Source organism: Alosa sapidissima, chromosome 20 (genome assembly GCF_018492685.1).
Source record: "Alosa sapidissima isolate fAloSap1 chromosome 20, fAloSap1.pri, whole genome shotgun sequence".
Taxonomy (NCBI): Eukaryota; Metazoa; Chordata; class Actinopteri; order Clupeiformes; family Clupeidae; genus Alosa; species Alosa sapidissima.
The window spans coordinates 4,493,682-4,512,473 of NC_055976.1; the positions used below are offsets into that span (position 1 = coordinate 4,493,682).

An 18,792-nucleotide genomic window follows, 5' to 3' on the forward strand; every position below is an offset into this window, starting at 1 on the left:
TCTGAATGAGATGTGTTCACGGAGGTAAAGATGGAAGATCAAGCCCAGCCCACGGGGCCTGGCGGAAAGTTGTGCGAGCGCTGCACTGCTGCATCTCTCAGTGCTCCAGGCAAGCACCCCACTCTGACTCACCCAACCTTTGCTCTCTGAGGAGCGACTGTGGAATGTGTGAGTGGTGAGCACTTCCTGTTAGCTAACAAACGTGCCTCACAGTCGCAGAGAGGCAGCACAGCACACAAACACTGTCACTTTTTCCACCTTTTGGGCTGGAGGCTGGTGGAAATCCACGCCTGGATTAGTGTGGGCTCGCAGTAGAGCGGCATATTGGCTACCGGTGAAGTCATAGTGGTGTGACATTGCCTTCTGATATTACTTCGACTCTTATTGAAATGGGTTACAGCATGTGAGAAGACACATTTTGTGATGTTTTTGTTCTCAGCCGTAAGCACTTTCAAGGGAGTTTATAGTCATTTCTCTTGAACATTGAAGGCCTGTTTAAGTTCTGTAATTATACCAAAATGGCCTCTTTAGTGAAGCTTTTAAATATTTATTAATGATCAATTTCTCTGATATTGATTAGTGTGAAACACACACACCTTAATGATTTATTATTTAGGCCTACATAATTGCTTTCTAACCTTAACATCATTATACATGTTTACAGGCCTGGGTGCCTGGACTATGGTTACAGGCCAAGATGGACGAAAATTTTGCATGTCTGCAAATTACAATCACTAACCCCCTCTTGCAGCTGAATCACTAACCCCCTCTTAAAGCGTTGTAACCCAAATTCTGTTTTAATGTGGTTCCAGCACGGCCTACTTTTGGGGGTCCTGGTGTTATGGGTAAACCCACTTACCACATCACTGCAAAACTGCCCCTAAGGTTCTGCAGAAACGCTGCATCATGTCAGAAGTGGTGAATGTGTATAACAAATATAACAAATAAATAGGGTGCTTTGTTGCATAGTTAACCAACAATATGCACAAGCCTATAAAAATGTCAATGACAACTGCTATTGTCTGCTCTCTAATAAGCATGCATAAGCCCTCCAAAAATACATGATAGATTCCTCTGTTCATCTGTTTAGCAGTTTCAGTGGAAAGTGTGGTGGATTGGTGGGCCTGTTGGGGAATAGAGATGACTTCCCTCCCACTGTCTCTTACCCATCACACTAATCAGCTCTCAAAGTTGTATTACTCAAAAATGAAAATGACCTTATTCCCTGTGTAGAAACACAGAGCAACCCAGTACACTGCTTACTGTCTGTGCTCTCTTAGGGGTATAAAATTGATATTTAAGCAAAATATGTTCCAAAATATATTTAAATCATGACAAAATATACATTTAATATAAATGTCAATATTTACAATATAGCAAAGCACAGGAGTCCTGAGTATTCACCCCAGTCCCCAAATAAATACAATCTTTTTCAAACTCTCCGAAAAGAGAAATAAGTTACTTAAAACATTGCCACTGCAAACACAAGGTCAGTTATCTAAATACCGTATATTCTGTTGTTAGGAGACCGATGCAGGGTCACCATATGAAAATTAGCTACAATATTATTCTAGCAGATTACTACTACATATATGTCAGCTTGGTTACACTTTCATGAACCAATCAATGTCAAGTCAATCAATGTCATTTGGAAACATGGTTTCATGTGAACTCATCAAAGAGCCGAAAATATGTCCTTCATAACCTTCATTACCAATCCCAGCAAGTTGTTTTATCAAATGATGCTACCATAAATACCATTTACTGACATAATACTCTGGAGACAGAAGAGTGTCTATTCAAATCTTCCAAAGATTAAATACATTCTCAGTTTTTTCTTCTCAAAGGACTTTTACTCAAATTGTAGTGCAGTTTTTCATTGTTCTGTTGCCATTCATTTTAGGAAGTATTCCAGTAGAAGAAGGAAAATGGTGCAGGTGAATAGTGAAGTCCCGTATCCTTAAACTTCTTGGCTTTTTTTGATTGTCCTCCTTGTCTCCTTGGGTCCAGCACAGGAAGCTCCAGTTCTTAAAGTTTGTATAATCCAAAGAAGGTGGCACTCCAGTCATAGTTCACCCAGCTCAGGTTCGTCACCTGCACATACAACCGGTCATCTTTGTCCAGCTTGAACACCCCTCCTTGTGAGGCAGTGCACAGCGGTAACTTTGTGGGTGGACAGTAAGACTTGAGTAAGACCTCGTCTATCTCCTGGGGTTTGCTCCACGTATTGTCCGGCTTCTTCAACTTGACATGTCGGATGGTGTTTTCCAACGGCGCTGTGCCGTTCTTGATGGAGAAGGTGACCTGTGAGTAGATGTAGTAGTAGCCGGCGCGACTGATGCGGAGTCTGCTATCACCCTCTGTGTCCACATTCACTTGACTAGAATGGTCAGAGTTCCACTCCAGGGCACGGACCGCATTGCCTTTTCCTGTTGGGAATGAGACATAGCTTTGTGACACCTCCAACACATCCAGCAGTCAATCAATAGTTTTCTGCAGTTTTCAGTAGTTCAGTAGCTTTCTTAACTGTCAAATATTCAAGCTAATTATTTGACATGAGGTGACCATTTTTATGTGAATGATAGTCTTTTGGTTCAAGTGTGCCACATGTGGAAGATATACAACTTGAGGGAAAGCAGTTGTCCTACCTGTGCTTGAAGTTCTCCTGACTGACATGTGCGCTAGAGCTCCATCGTAGTGGTCCCCAGTCAACATGGCAACTTCAATAAAGAACAACAAACAAAAGCATAGCTGTCAGCTCTTTGATGACCAACAAACATGCCCAAAATAAGCAATAACAAATAACTATAATGAAGGTACTTACCTTCTGTTTGTGAGGCCTGGAAAGAACAAATAAAAAAGATTAATTTACCTCAAGTACAAGGGAGTTTAAAGTGGTTAACATATCCATGGTTAAACATTGACTTGCCTTTGCCACAATGTTGTTGAATTTGTCTAGAACCTGTTTGCAGTCGGGCAATGACTGGCCATCCAAGTTTGTATCTTTACATTGCTGAAGTCTCTTTAGGATGTGGAAGTCATCATTGTTTTCATTCAATTCTTGCTGTAATGGAATGTAAGTTACAAAGTTATCCAGTTTTATGCATATAATTAATGATGTAAGTATGTACCAGTAAGTCACTTTCAAGTTTCATAAAATACCATTTGCTGTGAACTTCTGTGTACTCAACTACTGTGTAACTTTCACACAGATTTGGATGTAACTCTTTAATGGTTGTATGATTTTGTCCACATTTTGTCAGATTAATATTTCAGACTTTTCCTTATATTATAGAACAAGAAAGAAGCCACTTGGGAATTCAGTTCAAATTGGGAACCTACACTAAAGCATGTCTTTTTCTGTACTGAAACATGTTGCTTTTGTGGTTAAACGACTGCAGTGCTACAGTACAAGCTTTTTCTTTGAATGTAATAGTAATTCTTCAAAGCTTCAACTTTCACAATATATTTCCGCTCTTGTCTGAATGATTTCTAGAGCCACGCAGGGCAAAGAGCTCCATCTTTACTGGCTCAGAGTAGCATGCTTGTTCAGGTTGGAATGTCAAATCAAGTTATATTTTTTGTCTTGCATTATTTCAAATCAGTGGGATAGATATTAACTTTCCTGACCAGGAAAACATCCTCTATAATTACAATTAATATAATGAACAAGCCTATTTCCATATACCAACAATGCTATATTTCACTTCTAAGAAAACCTTTCCAGATTGAAAATATTAACATGCTATTTGAAATGATGTATGCAGACAGTAATTCATTCGAAATCTATGAATATGTTTCCAAGCTGTACATGAGTAGCTGACTGAAGGAACAGAGACGGCTTACCTGGTTGCCCTTGTGAAAAAGGTAGATGAATCCCCCAAACGTGAGAAACATGTGCATCACCAGCACCACAGCCAAGAACCAGATCAGGCTTGAGTTGTGCCGCGGCTCAGGCCTGCTGTGGAAGCGAGGAGGGACTGGTGGAGGTGGCGGCGGTGGCATCGGCAGGCTGGTGTGGTAGGTGTTTATCATGGTGCCAGTGAGAGAGCAGGTGTAGAGAGATGGAGACGTGCTAACTAGGCTCCCCCATGCAGTAATGAAGAACTGACAGTTCAGCTCGCCTCAGCAGTGTGAGTGACAGTCTGACAGCACTTCCTTTTTATCATGCATACCTATAAAAAGTGCACATCTCTGTACATCAAGAGCTGGAGGTGTGTCTAATTTTTTTTTTCTTAATCTGGGTCTCCTTCATGATGTAAATTCTTTATTAAGACTATGATCATTTCATTCTCTCACAGGAAAACAGAAGTGTCAAAGCCCCCGTTTTCTCACATTTTGACAGAGTGGCCTACTAAGTTTCATAAAATACCATTTGCTGTGAACCAACTTCTGTGCACTCTGTAACTTTCACACAGATTTGGATGTAATTCTTTAATGGTTATGGTTGTATGATTTTGTCCAGATTTTGTCAGATTAATATTTCAGACTTGTCCTTACTATAGAAATTGGGAGCCTGCACTAAAGCATGTCTTTTTCTGTACTGAAACACATTGTGTGATGATATCATTATATCATTATCAACACATCTCAACACCAAAATGTGAAAAATAAAAACTGGGCCTCTAACACTTCTGTTGCAGCAACATTTCAGGCCAGTTATTAAGGGTTATAGAAGCACTAACCACAGTGACCCTTTTCTGCTGTGGTCAGATGTGAGAACCAGTCCACTCAAACTGTTTGCAGCTACTCTTATTTGTCCCATCAGTTTCGGTTAAGTTCATTCATTCATTCTAACTAGCAATTTAATTAATTGAATGGTGATAAGGTTTTTTTTGATTGAGACAGATGACTAACTCCTAGTCATTGGTGATCCCAGACACATCTTTCTTTTTATTTGTTTTTGTTCCATTGTCACAACAGTGTTCTGCATCATCTTGCATGGAAAACACAAGCTCTCTCAGCTATCACCGACACCAGCATCGCAACATAGTCAAATTCACTTTCAAAGACATTCCAAGGGGGGAAAAAAATGAATGTGTGACAAAAAAGAACTTCCGTGATAACTCATCTCTTTTCAGAATGCTATATGTGTTCCAAGAAATGCTTAATACGCAATAACGGTGCAATCTGGGAGTGGTTTAACTTTGTGTACTTGTGTACTACTGGAACCGGTCTGGTTCACCCTGGAGGAAATGCTAAAACACTAACAGGGTGCTAGCCATCCTGCAACTGTTCTGGTGAAAACTTTCATAATGCATTGTGTTGTGTGGTCGTGGTGAGATTTTACCGTGAAAGTGTGAGAGTGTTACTGTTCTCCCCCCATACGTAACATACAGTAGACACACTTTCAGAATCACTGCACAATAGTTCTTCATATGAAATATCATGAAGCAGTTATACCCTTATGGACATATGCACTCAGGGTACCATAGCAGCAAGCTGGGGCTGTCTGAATGAACACTGTGAAATGCGCTAATAGGTAAATAATCAGCTACATGCTTGGGGCCACTTCATGTTGATTGTGTTACATCCTGTTGCAAAATGTATGCAATTGAAAACACAAAGTGTTCAGGTAAGAACATTTTTCATTTTGTGTGGGAGACTGGGAGAAATATACTGTGTGTGTGTGTTTGTGTGTGTGTGTGAGAGAGAGAGAGTTAGGAATACTTCCCTCTTAGAATAGTAGCTATACTAATTCAATGCATGTTGTTATTGCTGTTTGCTGTTTTATATCTTTCTAAAATGACACTGTTGGAAGTTTGTGTAAATTTAGAAAATATAATTTAAGTGCCTGGGTTCCTTGGAATACAGTATAAAACACACATTTCTGAATGGCATTACCGATTCTTTTTTCCCTTTTGTAAAATTATGTATGGAAATTCTGATTATAGTACTGATACATTGCACATCATAATAAAACTACTACTCAAACTGTAGTAACATTACATATTTACATTCAGTTTGCTTAGTACATTCAACAGCAGATAGTGTATTATAAGCACAGCCCCACAGAGCAAGACATTCTAGGAAACACGTATACACACAGCTGTTCACTTGGTGTAGATAGAATCACAGATCCTGGAAAGCAAATGGAAAGATTCTGTGCATTCATGTGGTAACAGATTAAGTCTCTCAAGTTACACTAAACAGAATAGTGAGGAACTGAACATCAACATGTGCACCCTGACATGATGCAACAGCCTGTCCTGATCCCCCTGCTGGGCACATACAGTAGTGCGGGACGTCTATTGCTGCAGACAGGGTCAACTGAACTGATATACAGCACATTTAAAAAAAAAAAAACATAACTCAGTATTGCACACAACTCTTAGATTACATGTTAGTTTATGCTGCATCTAAAATCAAGATGATGGCTTAAAAAATAGAAATAGTTAAGAATTAAAAAGTCAAGAATCCCTATCAGACCACAGTCCATAAAGGACATATTTTTTATATTTTTTCTCATTTATGAGAACCTAAGCCTGTGGAGCTCTCGCTCACTCACAGTACTTTGCCACACTGGTTAAGAGCTTACACATGCTCTCCCACCTGCTCATCCACTGTCAGACTGGTTGCATTTTCATGATAAATATGCCACTCAAGTTCAGTTCAGTGTGGAAACAATCCATCATTTCATAAGGATGTTTTGTCACCAAATGACATGACAATGTAGGCGGTAGGCATTTGGCAGCACATTCCCATGATTAAAATCTAGTTGGATGCAGTCTTTTTGTTGAGGAACGTGGGACTAATTAAATTTTCCACTGCAATACCAAGATACACAATCAGATTCATCAATGAACTTCTTATATGCATTATAAATTATTTACCGCACAATATGCTTTTAAAAAAGAATCTCGGTTTGCTGTCATGTCCACAGTGGTATGGATGTCTGGTGGAGATACATGGCATGGCATTCGCTCTGGAAGTGTTATGCAAGGCTATTCCCTGAAGACCTTTCCGCATGGCAAACCCCCTAAGGGTGGTGACTACAGGCTTGGCAAGTCCAGTTCAGTCCAGCACTCTGTTATACACTGACCCTCCTTTAATCTCGCTCCTTCTAATCACTCTAGTGGGAAACCTTGACAATTTTAAATACTTTATGTTCACATATCAGTCTGTTTTAAAGTGCAAACATTACAAAATACACAATCAATAAACCAAAGGAATATCACTGCATGTTTGTTATGTTTAGGAATGGTAGCTAACACTGGAGCGCAAAAGTATCAACATATAAACACATACATTTTTTTACTTTCAGCTTCCTCCTTTCAGTCTTTTTAGTCCGGCAATGAAGCACCAAGTCATTCCAACTGTCCGTTCCCACTGGTCAGGGGGTGTAGTGGACCACCAGCGACAGCGTGCGCCTCTCCATGCTCAGCGGGGTCCTGCTGGGGTGGCGCAGGCTGAGGGACCTGCGGTGAGTGAGGGAGGAGCCCACAGCCACGGCCTCCTCCCTGCTGCTCTGCGGGGGGTGGAAGGAGTGGACGGACTGCGGGTCAGCACTGCACCTCACAAAGGCCAGGAAGCACCTGTAGAACTGAGACAAGCACGGGGAACCAGTAGAACTGAGACAAGCACCTGTAGAACTGAGACAAGCACGGGGTAGAACTGAGACAAGCACCTGTAGAACTGAGACAAGCACCTGTAGAACTGAGACAAGCACGGGGGGGAGTGCACATAGTATGCTCTCTGGACAAACACTAAACACACATATCATCTGGAGGTGCATTCTATGATCACCATGTTTTTCATGAATCCTTACTAATTCTGCCAACAGTATTCTGATCCATGTTTTGGTTATGTGTGTGTGTGGGTGGGGGTGGGGGGTAATATGTTTTAACCACTAACTGTATATATAAGGTTTTAACATTATAAAACATCCTTTTTAGCTCTAAAGGACCTCGTTTGGGAGTTGTTGAATTTTCTCTAAGCATTTTAAAGATGCACACATTTGTATTTGTCAAAGAGATTCTTCTAAACTCCCTGTGGGCAGCACGGTGACTGTTCTTCTGTAGGTTACTGTATGCACTCTAAGCCAGAGGTCAATCTCTTAACTTGTGTCTTCAATCCAATGGGAAAATAAAACAAATCTTTGGCCCTCAAACCAAACATGTTATGTAGATCAGGCAACAGAAGTTTGAATTTTCACAACAAATGTATTAAACTGGCCTAAAATGAACCCATACAGACGACAGTTAGTTAGACTACAATTTCCAATATCAGCACCATCGACAATTAATTTTGAACTCGATCAGCCAGTTTCCAGTATATGCATTAAGCCTAGTCCTAAACTAAAAGCTTTTTTTCCTTTTGACGTTTCAGTTTGCTTTTAATATAGGACCAGGCTAAATCCATATATGGGTGACTGGGCCTAGTCTGCAGATCATCCTTGCTACCGCCAGCGATGCCTCATTGGGACGTGCAGGCTCTGCTGCCGTGTCACTGGACAATGCCAATCAATGGCAGGGCCATCAGGCAGGACACCAGGCAGCATCGGCCTCATTCACACGGCCGCGAGCCGCCCCCTGCCCGCTGTGCTGGCCAGCCACAAGGGTGTGAGCGGGGGCGGTGCTGCTGAGTTTAGCAGCGGCTAATTTAGGAGCGTGTCCATGGCGATAAAGATGTACAGGAGGGCTGACATGTAGCAGTGGACAAAGACACAAGGCACTGTCTACCTACCTCATGTCTCCTCCTCACCAGAAGAGAGGGAGATGGCATGGTAAAGTCCTCCTCACTGCTTTTCCACAAGTCATCTTTCAGACACTTATTCCTGACTAAATTCATTTCAGGGTTGTTTATATGCTTTATCCTAAATGTTCTTCAATGCAGGCTAATACATTCTTAGTTGAGGCTAAAAGAACTTGTTTGGATTAATTAATATGTGAACATGACAGTGCTTTAAAAATACAACTATGAAAGAACTTCATTGTAAATACATGTCTATTATAGTACTATTATACTTTTAAAGTATTGTTATTCTATATTATTCATTATATATTATATTGAATTAATTTTCATGAGAGCATTGAGGTTACTTGGAGTAATTAACGTTTTCGTGTTAATTACACATCTTCGTAAGTCGGTATATGGTTAAATGACTCATTACAGTGCGAATGAAGACTCTCTCGCCCGCCCCTACTGCCTGTAGGAAGAATATCCCGCTTGCAAGTTCAGTGTACCGTACCTGCCGACTGAAGCAGGATCAGTTTACATCCTGCATCCACAGCACAGAGGCAGGCTAACGAAACGCTAGCGATTGTTGCAAACGTGTGTATAATGGCAGAGCCGGCGAAGAAGCAGCGAAAACCCTTGACGGAAGATGCAAAGAAAAGGAAAAGAGCTTCAGACCGAGCGAGGGGGAGTTTCGTAGAGAAAAAGCGTCAGGCTTGCCTGGTGTCCCTTTAAGCTCCAAACGTCATCTTCCAGGCAGCGCTGCATGGAAGGCACTAGAGTTAGGGTTAGGGTTAAGGTTAGGTGCCTTAAAGTCGACAGTCGCAGCACTGCCTTGAAGTCAACGGTGGGGGCTTAAAACAACATCGAGCAATATTGAGATCATAATTCATGTCTTATAGTATATAGTCATTTCTTATTCATGTTTCTTGTCTATTATGCGTTCTTATGTTTACAGAAAGAATTATGGATGAAGTCTGTTCTGTGTTCTTCCACATATTACATGACTGTTGTTTTTTTCATTCTGTTCCTGTCCACTTCCCTAGTGTATCTTTGTGTGACTATGCCTTTAGAGATGAGGGGGAGTATGTTTTTGCCATGTGTCTCAGTTCTGCATGAATGCGTCCACTGCATCAGTAGTTATCTGCCCTGGGTTGTCAGGTTGGCACTGATCAGGATCTGAGTCAGTATGGTTAGCGTAAGCTGGGATGGCCAACACCATTTCCCGTCAACTTGGAAAGATTATTAAACCCTGACTATTTGCTTGTTTAGCTAGAGCAGCTGGTGGATCTTTATGTGAAGGTATGTTGTCTCTCCCCTGATATTGTATATCGTAAATAAAACTCTTTTCCTGACTTTTCCAATCATTGCCTGACTGGGCCTTCATTCATCTGTGGTATCAAAATTACCATAAATTCGGCCCCAGCTGTGGCGCAACTGGCTGGGGCACCTGCATCGTACGCCGGCGACCCGGGTTCGATTCCCGCCCCGTGGTCCCTTCCAGATCCCACCCCTGCTCTCTCTCCCATTCACTTCCTGTCAATCTCTACTGTCCTATAATTAAAGGCATAAAAAGCCCAAAAAAATAATAAAAAAATTACCATAAATTCATATAATATATAAATATATTCATAAAAACATATCTATTAGTCATTGTTATTGCTATTATGCTATACTATTATATAGTACTAATGAGAAAGATACATGTCCAAAGCCAGCACTGCTAATGACTAGTGATAACTCATCTTAGTGGCTGTGGAAAGGCAGGCCAACCTGGTTGTTGAAGAGCACGTAGATGACGGGGTTGAAGACGGTGCTGCTCTTAGCCAGGACTGCGGGCACCACGCTGACGACCGGCGTGACCAGGCCGATCTCCCCAAAGGTGGCCACCAGGGCCATGAGGCCGTAGGGCATCCAGCAGAGCAGGTAGCAGGACACCATGGTGAACACCATCAGCAGGATGTGGTTCTGCCGCCTCTGCACCGACAGCAGGTTCATCCTATTCACCTGAGAAATGAGCAAAGAAACGGCACATGTGTGGGATCCTCAGCTCATTCCTCTCAAAGCATCAAGGATAATAACACACTGATGATTCCAGCTTGTCGTCAGTCTGAGGGCTACAATTAGGCAGAGTCCTTGTAAGTTGCCTATCCCTTTCACAGAAGACCATACATCTACGATTGATTAACAAAATGTTGAGTCCATTATGTTGAGCAGCATTATAAATGCACTGAAAGATACACACTCAAGTTTTGAAATAAACAAAAGCCTTGCCTCAGCCTTGTAGGTACTCAGCCAATCAAATGACATTTCTGGCCAAACAACTGAGTAGCTTAGTCAGGGCTTGCATTTCCAAAGCAGAGGCCGTCTTATCCATCACCTAATAGGAATCTTAATTGATTTTTCAGAGTCTCAGACAAAAGGAAAAAGATGAAAACAGTCTGAGACATTTTAAAGTATTGCTTTGTATCAAGCTTCAAAGGGAGTGCTTCATGTTGGCATATGTCTGGCTACTGGCTTAAGAGTCTTCAAGCATCATCTAGCCTGGAGGTGGTCAGTTATATGGGTGTTCACGTCTAAGATTAGTAAAAGTACCCTTTCATTGGTCTGGTGTGTCATTTTAAAAAGAAACACTTGAGGATTGCCATTTCATTTTGACACATCTCAAGAAGATACGGCGCCCAGCGAATAAGAACCCCAGAGCCTGGGGAGTCTTTTCAGTCCCTGCAGACAGACAGCATCCTCTAGATAGCGGATCATGCCTAAGAAGCAGATAGGCTGACTTAACGGCCTGCGCCTCTTTAGATTAGCCGGGCAGAGAGGTCTTGTATATCGTCAGAGGCGTGTGTCCAATCTCAGAGTACTGTTTTTTATGCTCCCCTGGGCTTGTAATAGACCACACCGCAAGCACCCCCTGCAGACGTCCATTTTAAGGATGAGCGTTTACACCTGAGAGCACGAACACCAGCAGTGGTTCGTAATGACCGGAGTGGTGGTCATGTCCACGGGCAGCTCTGTCATCACTCCCTCCTTTTACACGCTCCATTAGCCCTGCAGGCTGGGAGCCGTCCCGCTCTGTCCAACGCTCACAGCATTAACCAACACTCTCTCACCCGTGTAATGACAACCCTTCAGCATGGACAGCCCTAGCAGGTCACCAATAACTAGATCTTCAGATTAGTTTTGAATGCACAGAGGAAGGAACTCATAACTATGACTTTTTTCCATTTATGTTGCAGGAAAATGCCTTCTCTTATTGGAGAGTTTAAATGTATATAACATCAGCCAAGTGATGGTTCAATGCTCAATGTAGATGGCAATATATCTCTTACCAAATGGAATTTATTTCATGGCTTCAGGAGCCAGAGAAGGCTATCACTGTGTGACTCAATATCACATTCACAGTCATCAATGGCAACCCTGTCTTGCTGAGAATAAGCCATTATATTTCTATATTCACTATTCTACTCACATCCAAGATTGCGTTGGGGGCTCAAATTCTGATAAGTCAAAGTGCCTTTCGGAAGATCACTGAAGTGGCTCTCGGTCCACTCGCTCTCCATTCATCTGCTAAGCAACGGAGCCGAAGCAAATCCTGGAGAAAATGAGCTGGTTACATAACGGTGTGGTCACCAATAGTAACGGGGGGCTGGCTCCCGACGCTAAAAATACCCCTGTGGGCTGATTCATACTGTATGTGGAATGGTGCTAGTGATGCACTCTCTCCGCCAGCCCGCGGATACCCTAATTACATATTCCTGCACTGGGCTCAGTTGTTTATGTAATGCCCTGCGAGCCTGAATGACTCACACAGGCAGGTTTGGTGACCCCCTGAACCGCGTCTGTCTTAACTGCCCAACCCCCCAGAGAAATGTCGTCCCTTTTTTCTCAGGGAAACAAATCAATAGTGGTGGACTAAAAATAGATTACTGGGTAGAGACATACCAAAGCCACCCAGCTTCTGGTATGAGACGAGACGCTAACTAAAGCTTGTCTATCACAGTGAGAGGTGATGGGATCAGACTCATTTCCTGACTGGCACAAGAAAGGGGGGCAGCAGAGATCACAGTGATGTCTACAGGCATACAGTACATAGAACCTACACATTACAACTGAGGCACAACACATTGCATAAACTCTCACAGAAGCGTGTCTCGGGATTAATGATTCCGTCTCTGTAATCAATACTTACCCCATTTTCATTTTCTGTCCTCACTACAACTGAGGATCAGTATCAAAGTGAATGGCTCAGTAATGTGTTTGCAATGCGAGGAGCGAGCCAATTGTTCTGGTCAGGGAGCCTGAAGGCTTTTAACGAAGGACTTCTTAAGGTTTACTTATGTGGTCGAGCGTAGTGCTTTTCTTAGAAGTCAGAGTGAATAGTTTTTGTGGAAAAGGTCAACTCTGACCCTGTTCCTTCTCTTAGACATAACATAAACATCCTGGCTGTCTATCAGCAGTCGAGTAAAATTAAATTACATTGAACAGTAGCCAGCATATTCACATATCAGCCATTCAGGCTGAAAGTTTTTAAAAGGCATACTGGTACTATGTTATGTGCTATGATATGTGATGATGGGCATCAAAGCTCCAGTAGGAATGTGCAGCAAGTGAAGAGACTCTCTAGGGAGAGGTGTGTGGTCAGATTGGTCCTGATGGACCGGACACTACCACAGCGGTGCGCACTCCCTCACTCACCCCTCTGATGACCAGAAGGATCTTGCTGTAGCAGAAGAGCATGAGCAGCAGTGGCAGCAGCAGGCAGAAGACGAAGAGGCACACCACGTACGAGATGCCACCGGTCGAGCGCCGCTGCCACTCCACCGAGCACGAGGTGCCCGGCCCCTCCGGTCCGTAGCGGCTCCAGCCCAGGAGCGGCGGCAGCGTCCACAGCAGCGCGTACAGCCAGGTGCCCGCCACACACAGCCAGGCCTTGCGGAAGTCCGACACGTCGGCCTTGGTGGCACACAGCACGGCCGAGTAGCGCTCGTAAGACAGGATGGACAGGGACACCAAGGACACAATGCCTGGGCATAGAGAGCAGAGGGGTGAGGAGCCACTGGGAGATGTTCAGAGAAGTTCAAACACATTTGCACAGGCCTAAGGAGATGTGAAATGAGCAATCACACTTGGCACTTTAATTAAGAGCAACTTAATTCAACATCAGCACTTACAGTATTACATAATTAAAGATTATCTGTGGGTGTTCCTTTGTAACCTTTTGAATTCCATTTAGCTCATAATAAGGTGAATCCATTTAGCTCATCAAAAGGTGACTCCATTATTTTAAGAGATGAATTTTCCTCCATTAATACAACAGGGTTCCCATCCATTTTCACAGACAACATTTCAAATCTTTTTCAGGACTTTATTTTGAAAATAAATCGGGTCACTGAAAGTGCTTGAATATATTTTCTTAGTAATGCAATGAGCTTCAGCAAAAATGTCTGAGTTGTAAGAGCAATTAACTTTGCTGCGCATCTCAAAAGTCCTTGAATTTGAGGGAATTGGGACTGGAAAGTCCTTGAAAAGTCTTTGAATTTGATGTTTAACAAAGTGTGGGAGCCCTAAGATTTTAATGACCTGTCCTCCTTGTGTTTTTCACTTAAGTGATGTCCTGCTGGTGCCAGCATCGTGGGTTAAAGTCTTTGAGTACAGTGGAATATACAGTGACCCTGACTACATTTGTCTTTTCATCATGACCGCGTCACCCACTAAAGTCTGCAAAATGAATAAGAACACAAAATGAATAAATGTACAAATGTACTAAAATAAAATAGTACAAATGAATTGAACTTACCTGATGAAACATTTAATAAGTTAAACCCACAATTAAAACAGGCTGGAGGAATTAATACACAATTTTATGATGATGATTTTCTGTTATTTTGCATAAGATTGATTTTTAATGGTCTGAAATCTTTCAGGAATTCCTTGGGTTCACTGTTGTCATCTATGCACAATTTATAACAACTTAAGTCCCTGCATATATCAGCATCCCATGTGGGTTCCTAATAGAATGCAACAATGTCTCTGAAGTGTTGGTGCCGTGGCCATGGAAACCTTGTACTCGTATATTGAGATTTCCTTTGTGCTCCAGATAGGAGATGAAAAACAAATCTGCCACAAGGAAAGAGTGCTCACCAATCCGATGCATCAACAGCTTATATGATGACCACAATCTAATTAAAATGGCTTGAAACGAAACGGGCAAGCATCCACCACACAATCAATTTTGCCCTGATTCACCTTGGCTGCAGACAAAGAATGCTGTACTTTTACTGCAATCACAGCCCAAGTTCCACATACTTGACTGGCAGGAAAATGGACTGGTGGCATAATGCTGATGTGCAGGGACTGCCAACTCCCCCCTGGCTTCCCCCCGGGATGTTGCCCACCCAGACTGCCCTGTGTAAGCAGCCACGGCCCCAGCTCCGGCAGCTCCTTTCAAAGGGACCTGGAGAGCCACGCTACTCCCCATAGTGCAATTACTGCCCAGAAATGAGACCTACACCCAAATGTCAGAACAATGGGGGGGTGGAGTGTTGGTTGTGTTGGAGTCATTTACTACATTTAATTAAGCATGTAAATATCCTTCCTTCTTCCCTATTTTCAAAGGCCTGAGATGTGAAATAATCTGGTTTAAGTTATTCAAAATCATAGAATTTTCTTTTTGTGGTAAAGGACCAGAGAGAGCAAGAGCAATTACTGTCATGCCACTTTCAGATGATTGTTGACAAGTTGCTGTCCTGTGGTTACCTCAAAGCATACATTGTTCGTCCAAACACACAGTCACAGTTTAATTTAACAGCGAGCGCCGTGCCTGACAATAGGCTTCCACTTAATTATAAACATGACTATTGCATTGTGTCTCTCTCGCTCACAAACACACACACACACACACACACACACACACACGTTCACCCATGTTTGTGTTCACAGCAGTTGTAGTCAGACACCTAATTACAACCATCAATAATGAATGTTGTATAACTCTGACATGTGCTTGGAGTAAAGCTTGCTCTAATCTGAAGAAACGATCTAAACAAATGAAGAGAAAGGATAATCTCTAATTCGTCTCTAATCCAGAACACCTTCACCTGCCTTGAAAGTGTTAGCAAAAACATATTGAGAACATCCAAGGAACACATCACACCATTATCCTACGTTAACATTGTTATTCTGAAATCTCTTGTTTATTATAGGCAGCTACTGTTAATTCTGCTGAGAGTGAACAGCCTATAATAAGAGTCACTGGAGGGAGGCAAAAAAATGCTTATTATTCTCCGAAAGCATCCTCCGGTGATGTCTAAAATGCATTCAAGTAAACTTTGGTTGTTCGCTTTAAATATTTTGGTTGAAATAAATAACAGTAAATAGCTGCGTAAAGTCTGAGCTAAAAATAGAAACTGCCCATGTAGAAGCTTTTCTGGAAGAGTTTTGTTTTTTCTTAGGTTTGACTAATTCACCGTAATCAAAGTGTAGAAGTTAGGCTACTAGGACACACACACACGCACAGTGGTGGGCGTTGGGCGGTTGAGAGTGAGAGAGGCGTGCATCTACACACCGTCTTGTCTGAGGCAGATTTTCCCACCATGAAATTGGGAAGTAAACTCACCGAAAAGCGAATTTGCGAAACCATACCACTGGCAACCATAGTCCCCGATAAGCCACCTTCCGTACACATTCGCTGCAAAGCTGAATGGCGTGCCAAAAATGCACACAAGTATGTCACTGACGCTGATGTTCAACAGGATGAGGTTGATGGGTGTCCAGAGAGAACGAAACTTTGCAAAGACAAGCAGAACAAGAAGATTGTTGAAGAATCCAAAAAAAAGAATAATTCCGAGGAAAACTGCTACAACGGTGTGGCCGGTCCTACTGAGACCAGTTGGGACCTGTGGGAAAAGTGGATCCTCAGTGCTTTCATTAAGGCTTTGGTTTAAATTGAAACTCTCTGAATTGCTCAAATTCAAACTCCATCTGTGGACAAGCATGGCTGCATCAGCGTGTTAGCAGGAGAAGTGTTTACACAGTGACGACTGGGAGAGGGGATTGGTGTGTCTCACTCAGCCAACACGATGTCTATCAAGGATTACACTCACTGACACCCCTTCATATTCGGCGCTCTGTGTCGAAATGATGTGACCTCAGAATGGCCAGTGGCGGTGGAGCTACTGTCTTGTAGATGAGTCACCATTCAATGTCCTTGAAGGACTCATCATCCAAAAGATCATTCTTATTAGAATTAATTATTTACTAATTGGAAATGAAAATATTAAGTGTAATTCATTAATGAATTCAATTGCATGCACTGAATGTCTCCCAATTTTATTGAAGAGGAGTTGATGATCTATTAGTTGGAGTTCTGTATGGTAGCCTAATATTCACAAACCTAATTAGTGGCTTTACAGTTTAGTGTATAATGAATAAACCACATGATCTAAAATTACACCAATGCATGTGTACAACTCCATGTGCTGCATCCTCTATCTCTCTTCATCTTCTTTCCTTCCTTCCTTCCTTCCTTTCTTTCTTTCTTTCTTTCTTTCTTTCTTTCTTTCTTTCTTTCTCTCTTTCTTTCTGCTATCTGAAGAATAACTTGCTACAATTTGACTGAAACCACATCATTGCCAGTGTGTCCATATCTGACAATCATGAGGTCCCTTAACTCACCATAATCACCCAAATGCAGCTTTACTTTCGAATACATCTTTATTTGTTCCACACTCAGCTTTGCATGTAAAACACATATTCCATCCCCTCTGAAACCTGTGGCTGGAAACCAGTTCATGCAAATATCTGTGTCAGTCCCCGGTCCTCCCCCTACATTCACCCCAACCAATATTCTGCAACTGAACTCATCTGGCATCTGAATGGATTTGTGCACTCTTTTTAAAATCAGACATAAAATGCTCATGTGTCTCGGCCTGATTGCTCTATTCACTTAAACCAATGATTAGGACTCTCTCCCGGAGCTGACGCCTCTCATGGAACACTGTGGAGGCTCACATACACATCATGGGAAGGAAGGGGAGAGAATGACATGATGGCACAGTTGATGACAGTGTTGGTCACAGCCGTCATAATGTCACTCGGGGCAGTTCCTTACATAAACACACAGTCTGGATTGTCACCATGTCATGCATTAAGTATTTATGGCTTTGGGTTTAGACCCAGACCTAAACAGAGGCACACTGTAGCGTAGACTACATATCTCACCCATCCATTCCAAAAGGGTTCCAAAAGGGTTCCAAAAGGCAAGATTAGAGGTTTTTACTTGCAATTGATTATCCCATATGATAATGCTCATTTTAAATTACGTTCTTGCTTTCAATGACATACCTATAGAATCATCTGAAATCTGCCTACAGGGTGATTCCAAATAACATCTGTTACTGGGGGGAATAATATCTACAGTATTCTGCACAGTATAGTTAACTGACAAGCAATTTGTACAGATTTTGTGAGTAATTTGCTTTTTAGAAATAAGCTCAAAATAAGTTATAGAACTCAGGTACAAACATCATGTACAAATTAATTACAGGAATACATGTACAATTAATGTAAAAAGAAAACTAATTGGCACAATCCCATTTTGATCTAAACAAAGTTCTGCAATGTCATCAAAGTGTTCATATGATGGACTGTGGTGTTCATGTGAATGCATGTGCACTTGCAGCTGTATGAAATATATGTATGTTGTGTGTGTGCTTCTTAGGCCCTCTTGCTAGGCCCTCTTGCTAATTAGTCTTTATCTGCATGTGTGCCAGGCTGAGCTTAACCTAACCACTGATGAGCTGCTCCAGTACATCTGTGTCCCATCAGATCAAGTGCCCAGGTCCTCTCCTGTTTGTGGTCCATTTCATGTAGACACATAATAGACACACTTAATTTGGCCCAATCTCGCACTCTCTTTTGTTTGTAATTTAGTTCAATAAAATAGGGTTGTAGCCGTTCTTTTTTATTTATTTATTTCATTAAGAAACATCTGAAGTGCAAGATTTTTCTTTTAAATCTGAAAAGAGGCATTCATCCTTTTGTCAACTTTTTGTCTTTTGTCTGTTTTTCTTTGCTATTATGCTTTTTAACCTTCTAACACTGTTCCGGTCAAAA

The 18,792-nt window shown here is 42.0% G+C and overlaps 2 protein-coding genes across 2 annotated transcripts; both read right to left on the reverse strand.

Moving 5' to 3' along the window:
- Positions 1 to 1,323: 1,323 nt before the first annotated feature.
- On the reverse strand, positions 1,324 to 4,154 carry cd40lg (CD40 ligand). The gene is made up of 5 exons (XM_042074489.1): positions 3,847 to 4,154; positions 2,930 to 3,064; positions 2,825 to 2,840; positions 2,649 to 2,720; positions 1,324 to 2,429 (listed from the first exon to the last, which is right to left on the reverse strand). Exons 1-5 carry the CDS (start codon positions 4,033 to 4,035, stop codon positions 2,029 to 2,031), a joined length of 813 nt encoding a protein of 270 aa, XP_041930423.1. The 5' UTR covers positions 4,036 to 4,154; the 3' UTR covers positions 1,324 to 2,028.
- A 703-nt stretch (positions 4,155 to 4,857) lies between these two features.
- tmtops3a (teleost multiple tissue opsin 3a) lies at positions 4,858 to 16,716 on the reverse strand. Its single transcript, XM_042075560.1, has 4 exons — positions 16,295 to 16,716; positions 13,375 to 13,703; positions 10,450 to 10,683; positions 4,858 to 7,543 (listed from the first exon to the last, which is right to left on the reverse strand). The coding sequence occupies exons 1-4, from the start codon at positions 16,671 to 16,673 to the stop codon at positions 7,334 to 7,336; spliced, it is 1,152 nt and encodes a 383-aa protein (XP_041931494.1). The 5' UTR covers positions 16,674 to 16,716; the 3' UTR covers positions 4,858 to 7,333.
- Between the last annotated feature and the right edge of the window lie 2,076 nt (positions 16,717 to 18,792).